This window comes from Notolabrus celidotus, chromosome 18, assembly GCF_009762535.1.
Source record: "Notolabrus celidotus isolate fNotCel1 chromosome 18, fNotCel1.pri, whole genome shotgun sequence".
In the NCBI taxonomy this organism is placed as follows: domain Eukaryota; kingdom Metazoa; phylum Chordata; class Actinopteri; order Labriformes; family Labridae; genus Notolabrus; species Notolabrus celidotus.
Genome location: NC_048289.1, coordinates 29,784,420 through 29,793,329, shown reverse-complemented (window position 1 = coordinate 29,793,329; position 8,910 = coordinate 29,784,420). Strand labels below are relative to the sequence as shown.

The 8,910-nt window shown below is 43.1% G+C and overlaps 1 protein-coding gene across 1 annotated transcript; it reads right to left on the bottom strand.

The window, feature by feature from the left end:
* Nucleotides 1-440: 440 nt before the first annotated feature.
* tubgcp2 (tubulin, gamma complex associated protein 2) lies at nt 441-8,910 on the bottom strand. The gene is made up of 18 exons (XM_034707341.1): nt 8,778-8,910; nt 8,254-8,414; nt 7,346-7,474; nt 7,052-7,228; nt 6,530-6,689; nt 6,242-6,449; nt 5,951-6,150; nt 5,555-5,744; nt 5,317-5,462; nt 5,051-5,231; nt 4,735-4,915; nt 4,471-4,643; nt 2,736-2,864; nt 2,530-2,650; nt 1,567-1,710; nt 1,256-1,372; nt 940-1,103; nt 441-854 (listed from the first exon to the last, which is right to left on the bottom strand). The coding sequence occupies exons 2-18, from the start codon at nt 8,401-8,403 to the stop codon at nt 779-781; spliced, it is 2,646 nt and encodes an 881-aa protein (XP_034563232.1). The 5' UTR covers nt 8,404-8,414; nt 8,778-8,910; the 3' UTR covers nt 441-778.

Sequence of the window (8,910 nt, the reverse complement as noted above, 5' to 3'; positions counted from 1 at the left end):
TAAGAAAAAAACTAAAGAGCCAGCAAAGGACTCTGGAAGCTGCCTCACTGAAATAAATAAATAATGTTAATAATCAGAGGACCAGTGCATAAATTGACCTAAATAGAACTGAATGACAAAAATGGCCACAAATGTTGAATGGGGATGTTTTTTTTAACCTTGTCAGGTCGCACGTAGTCATGTTGGAATAATTTTCCAGGACATTTTACTTTTTCTAGGATTTTCCAGGACATTTTACTTTTTCTCCCATTTTCCAGGACTGGAAAACTAGTCAACTGTTTTCCAGGTTTTCCAGGACGCGTGGGAACCCTGTTATTTTCTTTTCTTATATGAGAAAAACATCACTTGCCTAAATTGTTTACTTTGATCTTCTGTATATAATGTGTAAAAATTCAAATAAACATATATAATAAATAAAGTGTAGAGGTCAAGAGTCCAGATTCAGTCAGTAAAGTCTTGTTTTAATGAATACAAACATACATTTTCATTTTACAGGTGCAAGAAGTTACCCATTATGAGTGCCATGACTTACACTTCAGAGCAGAATAAACTTACTACTTACACATCTCTTAAAATGTTCAATTTGAAGCTTTGAAATGACGCTGCAAACATTAGACTTTAAATTTCATACAGTTCATAATATATAATATACACACAGAAGCAACACCTCTGATCTCTGACTCCACAGCCGGTGTTTGTGTTGTAATGAAGTTGAGGTTTGAGAAATAGACAGGCAAGAGAGGATTTCTTTATTGCATGGTGACAGATATATAATATGCTACGCTGCTGCTTTCTGACTGCGCTCTATGGCCATCCTCTCCAGGCGCTCCGTGTAGAACCCGTTAAAATCCAGCCTGTGAAATCATAAAAACAGACTCAGTGATGTATAATTTATTATTTTCATCCTGAATAAGTGGATTTGTTTGAACGCAGTGTTACCTGTAGATGATGCTGATCATGCTGTGCTCACAGTCGTTGGTGCTGTAGATGCTCAGCTTGTCCAGCAGGTCCAGCAGCAGCATGCTGAAGTTACTGTCGAACTTACTGATGGTGACCTCGAAGTTTGAGTCCGACTGCAGGGCGTCCACGTACTCGGACAGAATCTGCAGCAGAATCAAAACATGCTCAAAAAGGCACATTGTGTTTGTGCGCCAGTTGTAAACACTTCTGGTTGCAACATGTTTACATTCCTGACGGTCAGAGTAGGAAACGTTTACTCCTCTGATATCTGCAGATCATCGGGATGTTTGAATACCTTTGTGGTGAGTCTCTTCTTCTCCGCCTCCTCCGCATGTTCGCTCAGGGCGGGAGCCCCGTCCCTGGTGCCTTGCTCCAGAGAGAGACGCTCTAACCTCATACTCTGAGTGAGACGCTGCGAGAACAAAGAGAAAATATACAAATTTACACCCTGCTTGTTTGTAGTATCTGTGTATAATTCTTTTACTTCTTTACTTGGTTATTACAAGAAGTATCCTGGCTTATTCTCACATTACCTTTTACCACATCTACTCATTGATTTGCAAAGCTCCCTCTCACATTAAACCAAACGTTGACGGGTTAACCAACCTGCATGCAGTTTGTGAACTTGAGGCAGACGGTCATGAGTTTGGAGAAGATCCTGAGGAGCTCCGGGTTTGTCAGCATGCAGTCCTTCAGGCAGTTATCCAGGAAGCTGGTGTGATGGCAGAGGACATCATCAATGTTTGACGCCTGGAAAAGAAAGAAGAAGAAAAAGGTCAGAACCAGAAACACATGATGGCATTTCATCTGACACCTGTGTGTCTCCATCCATCCATCCATCCATCCATCCATCCACCTCTGCAGTCTCATCAGGGAAGCCCAGACACTCCTCTCCCTGGTAACTTCCACCAGCTCTTCTGGGAGGATACTGAGGTGTTCCCAGGCCAGCTGAGAGATATAATCTCGCAAATGTGTCCTGGGTCTTCCCTGTGGCCTCCTCCCATGCCTGAAACACCTCCCCAGGGAGACATCCGGGAGGCATCCTGACCAGATGCCTGAACCCCCTCATCTGGCTCCTCTGGATGTGGAGGAGCAGCGGCTCTACTTTGAGCCTCTCCTGTATGTCTGAGCTCCTGACCCTCTCTCTAAGGCTTAGCTCAGACACTATGCGGAGAAAGCTCATTTCGGCTGTTTGTATTGGCGATCTTGTTCTTTTGGTCACTACCCACAGGTCGTGACCATCGGTGAGGGTTGGATTAGAGATTGACCAGTAAATCCAGAGCTTTGCCTTCTGGCTCAGCTCTCTCTTCACCACGACAGACCGGTACAGCGTCCACATCACTGCAGATGCCGCCCGATCCGTGTGTCAATCTTGCAGGGTCTTCCCCTCACTCGTGAACAAGACCCCAAGATACTAAAACTCCTCCACTTGGGGTAAAGACTCTCCTCAGACCCGGAGTGGGCAAGCCACCCTTTTCTGACTGAGCACCAGTCTGGCCTCAGACTTCAAGGTGCTGATCCTCATCCCCACCTGTGTGTCTCATTTGCATACATAAACAGGGCACTCACTGTTTTCAGGTTGGTCTCCATGATGTGCCAGGTGGGCTCCATCACCTCGAACATCATGTAGTACTGGATGTTCTGCACAAAGTTGAGCATGCGCTGTCGGAGGGCGAACGCTGCAGCAAACCTGCGGTCAGACAGTGGGGACAGAGTGAGGACATCCTGCTGTGTGAGTTTTAGTAAAGAACTCTAATACTTCCACTTCATCTCACCACTTTGGAGAGCGTATGGAGTACTGCTTGAAGTCTTTGTTGCTGATCCACACGTTGCACAGCAGCCGCTCGACGTGTTTGCAGTAAAACAAGTGTCTGAACAACATCTGGTACCTTGTGAGGGCTTTCCTGGATTATAGAAATACAAAGAAATTAGGGATGTTACATTACATCAAGTATGGATTAGTTGATTGTTAAGAACTTACTCGAACACATTTTTTTGTTTAGATTTTCTGGTCTCATATTTGGTTCAGCTCTCAGGGAGGTGTTTTCAGTTTAAAGCATGTTTGGATGTGAATCAGCTGACTGAAGGTGTTGCTCTCAGTGGAGACGCTCAGCTGGGGGCTGCAGCTGAGTGACAGGTCTCCACGAGTGCTTTCTTTCTCCACCGCCGGACTGATTATGACCTGGTTGCGCTCCCGGCTGACACCTGACCACATTCACATGCTTACTTTTCTCAATAAGAACAAGTAGACAGAAAACTGGACACTGAGAGTCTGAAATATGTTTCTGTTCAGTTCCCTTCTTGAAGTCTGAGCCTTCACTTTTATCACTGTAAGTCTGGTAAATGGTAAATAGACTTGTACTTATATAGCGCTTTTCTAGTCTTTCTGACCACTCAAAGCGCTTTTACACTACTCACCACATTCACCCATTCACTCACTGATGGTAGAGGCTGCTATGTAGTGAGGGACCATCAGTGTTAGTTGATCTCATTTGTACACATTCACACACCTCTGAACAACAGAGGGAGCAATTTGGGGTTCAGTGTCTTACTCAAGGACACTTTGGCATGTGACTGCAGGAGCTGGAGGTTATTTTTATAAACCTGCTCCACATGTTGATATTCAGCGTGTTGAACATTTCGTATGCCTCAATATGATCCGTAGCTCAATACAGTCAGTTATATACATTGTGTCGTGAAGGAAAATTTCATTTAAGGGAAAAAGGCATTTGGCATTGTGTTTGACAGAAACGTCCATGTTTTTTTTGTTTTTTAAAGGATTAATCGATTATTGATCGTTAACATTTCCAAAGATCGATCCCGGAAAATACTTCCTCTAATTTACATCCCTAAAATAAATGACAGACATGACCGTATTTGTTTGAGATTTGAACCATTAAAACTCAATTTAAAGTGAGTCAATGCAAGAATTGTGATGTTTCTTTTATCAATATTTGTTTTTACTTGATTGTTGGCAGATCATGGCAAACGTCCATTTATTAATGACTTTTTCTTAATCTTTAATCTGGACACTAAATTGAAAAATGAGGATTTAAACCTTTAACTTTCATTTCATTTTGTTTTCTTTAACATCTTGCCATGAAGAGGGGAGACTTTATGAGAGATGTTCAAACTTCTCTCCACTAGGTGGAACCAGTGGGCCACTGACTGACAATGAAGGCTTGCAGTCCATTTGTTTACCTGAGGAAGAAGAAGGATCCAAACTCTGCCACAGCCTTTATAGATCTGAAGTAATCTGTGGATCTTTATGGATTTAATGTGTTTGGATTAAATCTTTTACTGGACTTGGATCAGATTAACTGTTGTCAAAGTTAACATCTTTATTAACAAATTAACAGAGTTCAATTTGTGATGAACTGTGCCCACCTCTGGTTGTTTGAGTCTTGATCGTCTGAGGCTTCTATTTGTTTTTAAGGATAAAGAGAATCTCCTCAGCCTACACAGAGTCAACATTTCCTCTCGTGACGTCTCACTGAATTAAATCCAAACCTGTTGATGATGAGCGATAGCGGCCACTTCACGATGTAGTCAAAGGAGAAAGCCTCCAGTCCGGTGAGCGTTGCGTCTGTCGGGTCCGCGTTAATGATGGATTTCTCCTGCTTGGTCTCGATCGCCAAAACCCGCAGCAGCTGAGTGATGACGTCATGAGGCATCAGGTCAATCTGTGCAGAGAAGAAGAGAGGGGATATATCATGAGATGTATCTGGAAGTAGAGAAGAAGGACTAGATGTGCGACCGCTCTCTTTGTCTCACTTTGAGGTCGTCTTTGAAGGGGTCAGTGTTGGCCGTGCTCATCCTCAGAGCCAGCTCCAGGAGGGCCTCCAGTCTGGGAGGAACGATGTCGTCCACCGGTTTCTTTAGCTCCTCCTCCGTCAGGTCCATGAAGTGTACGAAGAAATCCCCTTTGTCCATCAAAAAGTAGTGCTTGATTGATCTAATGAAAACAAGAAAGGTAAAAAATATGAATTATGAAGTCGCTACATCCTGCAAGTCCTGTCCTGAACTAGAAGACTTCAAACAGAAGAGAGACTTCTGCTTTTAGATCCTGATCCTTGTCTCTTCCACTAACCTGAGGCGAGACACCAGCTCCTTCTCCTCCATGAGGAAGGCCAGCAGCACCTTGCTGGCGTAGTTGTAAGACTTCTCGATCTGCTCCACATACACCCGCTCCTTCAGGGTGTACAGGACCTCCTTAGCGTCAGGACACGTCACATCCCGGCCGCACTCCCGCACCACATTCAGATATTTCCCTGTGAAGTGAAAGAGGCGGGGATGAAACCATCTGTGTAATAAAAGCTCTTATAAACAGTTTATCCTTTTGTTTTCTGTTCCTACCTGTGCTTAAGATTTTGTCGGCCATCTTTTGCAGAAAGGCGGGGATCCGGTGTTGCACGATTGTGTATCTTTGATCCCAGTACTTGTCGTTGTAGTCCTCCTGGATTTTCTCTTTCTGCAGCTCGTGCTCCTCCACCATGAACTCGCTGAGAGGACGCAGAAACAAACATCACACCAGGTTTCAAACAAAGCTAGATGAGTTTGTTTTGTCATCGTGAGGTTTAACAGGTGGTGTTACCTGTACGGGTCTTTGATGATGCCTCTGTAGATCCACTTCTCCAGGATCTCAAAGTAAGGGACGCTGGCTGCTTTGGTGAGGTAGAGACACAGCTCCTGAGCCTGGCTGTCTCCGGTGTAGTTGAAGGTTCGATCATGAAGAAGACTCAGAGTCGACCCGCCCATGCACTCTCCTTTATCCACCGAGGACGCTGCAGAGATAGAAAAACAAGTTAGTTAAAATATCAATTAAAACCTGACTTCCTGTCCCGCTCCATCTGCTCGGTGCTAATTGATGCATCATGACCCGGCAAAAATGCAAGTCTAGTGTATCTGCTGCTGAGACATTGGATTGCCAGATCTGAAACGGAGCAGGAACACAACCCAAAGGCCCAGTAGACTGTGATCAGACTCTTACCGATGGAGGCCAGGATCTCCATGGTCCTCATGGTGGGCTGGATGTAAAACCAGAGTTTCTGCAGAGACAGAAGGCCCTGACGCTGCAGGTGCTCCAGCTGAGTCACCAGAATCAGGTACTCCTTCATCAGAGTCCTCATCGCTGCTGTGAGTGCGTGGTTTACCTGACCGTACTCAAAGGACGACTTCTCCTCGATGAAGCTGGAGGACAAACACAGAACCGTCTGATCAGTCGTCCGATCAGTCCTGAATGTGAACACGGATGAGCTGCGGTGTCTTAAAGATGACTTACCGTGTGATGGTGGAGTAATACGAGGCCACGGGTAATATTCTGTTCACCAGCTCTTTGACCGACATGTCCAGCGTGGAGTCGACGATGAAGGAGCGGTTCTGTCTCCCGAGCACAGGCTGAGCTGTGATGTCTCGTCCGTCCACTCCCACCAGGACAAACAGCAGATCCTCCACCAGAGCTTGTTCCTGAGCAGCCGGGGGCATCGTACCTAAGCACGGGTGAGATTTAATACAAACACTACCAACCATTAATATATATGTGAGGCTTGTGTCTTAGAGCTGTCATTACCGACGGACACAGGAGGATCTCCTGGAGGAGTCGGGCTGATGATGAAGTCTCCGAGGAGAGCAGGGCGTTCATACACCCAGTTAGGAAACACGGGGTTGGGCTGAGTCGGGTTCTTCTTGTTGTGTTTGTCCCTGAGCATCTTCCGTGTGACTTCAGCCGGCTGCAGACAGAAATCACAAAGAGAGATCAGTGAAAAACAAGCAAGGACGTAAACAGAGGGATTTTCTGTTCCGGCTTTCATCTGATAAAGGTAAGAAAACCAGGGGCTGCTTCATCTGTGATTGAAGTTTTAGGAGACCTGCATGTTTTGTGCAGAAGCATCTAATCATGGAGTATCTGGATGGAAGAACGCCAATGCATGCTAACGTAGATATATCGCATCTCTGCTCTCAATTAGGTGATGGAAGATGAAGTCAAAAGGGAGCTAGAGTGTGTTTCTTCTTTTTATCAACTCCAACTCATCTGAGAGATTCACAGCCAACCTTTCAGTCAGACTTCTATACATAAGAAAAGAAAGCTCACCAGAGGTGCGTTGGAGCTGGCCGTCACATTCCCAAGCTTCTTCCTGAGCTCGTCCAGCTCCTGCATGGACATCTTGGTACTGGTCTGAGGCAGAGAGTAACTGGTGGTTGTGGTTGATGTCGTGTTTGCTGAGGACTCGGACCGTTCTTTGGCATTCTGCTGCAGACACTGGAGTGTCTATGAAGACACAATGAAAAGATGTGATTACAGGTCGTGTGATAGAAGTCTAACATGAAGGGGAAATGTAATGAATAAACAAGGTGTAAAGTAAGCTGCTGAGACAGTAAGTGTTACCTCTTTATCCTCGCAGAGTTTGGACAGTAGATACAGCAGAGGGTCCAGGTTTCTGACATTTTTGGATTTGATCTCCTCGTACTTTCTTAAGAAGTCCTCGGGGGTTTTAGAGAACTCTGCTAACTTGACCTAAAAATGATGAACAAAAGAAAATATCAGGAGAAAATCATGATGTTATAAATTTATTTTTCATAAGCAAAAATACATTAATTTTTTGTGATATTTATTGTATTGATTTTTCTCACATCAGATGACATCGCCATCCAACACGAAATATTAACATATCACTAAGACCGTGCTACAGAAATAATATAAAATTAAATATTATGACAGAGAATGAAAAAGTAAATTAAAGAGGGGTGACACAGGGCCACACATTCATCCATACATTTTAAATAAAATATTAAATAAAATGAAATAAAAATAAATAAACAAATAAATAAAATAAAAATAAAAAACAACAAATAAATAAAAATTAACAAATAAAATACAAACAAACAAATAAAGATAAAAATAAATAAAAACAAAAATATAAAATACTATAAAATAAAAATAAACAAATAAATTAAATGAATAAATTAGATAAAAAATAAAAATAAATAAATAAATGTGTGTAGGTTTCACAGTCTATGAAAATATATAAATATAATTAAAAATAAATTTAAAAAAACGCCAGTCATAGTTTTTCAAGAAGAAGTGGTTTTAAAAGAGAAGCAATAAGGAGATCTCTGCAAAAATATATTATAAAGAGGAGATAAAAGTCCCATTCGATTTGTTATTATTAAACAATTAATCGATTATTCAAAACTTAATTTCTAATGGTAAAAGTTTCAGGTATATCTGATAGAAAAACATCAGTCCAGTTTGTTGTGCCTCTGCATCCCTCCTAACTGTGTCATCATACACACCTTAGCACTGTGAGCAGACACTGTAGTGGTCACATAGGGGGTCCTGTGCTTCTGCAGGAGATCTATGTAGCCCTCTGCTCCATCTCCTCCTCGGACATGAAGCAGGCTGAGCAGCTCGTTCACATCGTGGTGGATCCTGAACTCACTCATGGCTCAGGAAGCTGGAATGACAACACACTTCATTCAGGAGAGAGGAGGAGAGGGTCCTAGATAGTACACAGTTTATATCAGCATCAATGTAAATAGCTTATACTGAGAAAGAAGCCTTAAATGAGTTTTGTATATGCAGCAATATTGATATTCTTCCGACTTACTGCTGCAAAACTAATCTAAGACTGGTCTTGAAGCTAGCCTCCTCCTCTCTAGCTAACAGGCCAAACCGTTCTTTATGGATAAGCAATGAGGATGATGCTAACTGTGATGCTAGCTTATCCAGAATAAAACATGTCGTTAGACATTTTAAACAAAGGAACTCAGAGATCTTAATCATAGAGACATAATTAACCCGAGCTCCAGCTCCTTACCTGTCAGCTGTGTTCAGTATAAAACAACAACATCGATCACTGAAGGAAGCAGGGACACAACAACGCGCCTACCATCAAACTCTTCTTCTACTGTTACAACTACTGTGATCCACGCAGCAAAGGCGCTCTGCTG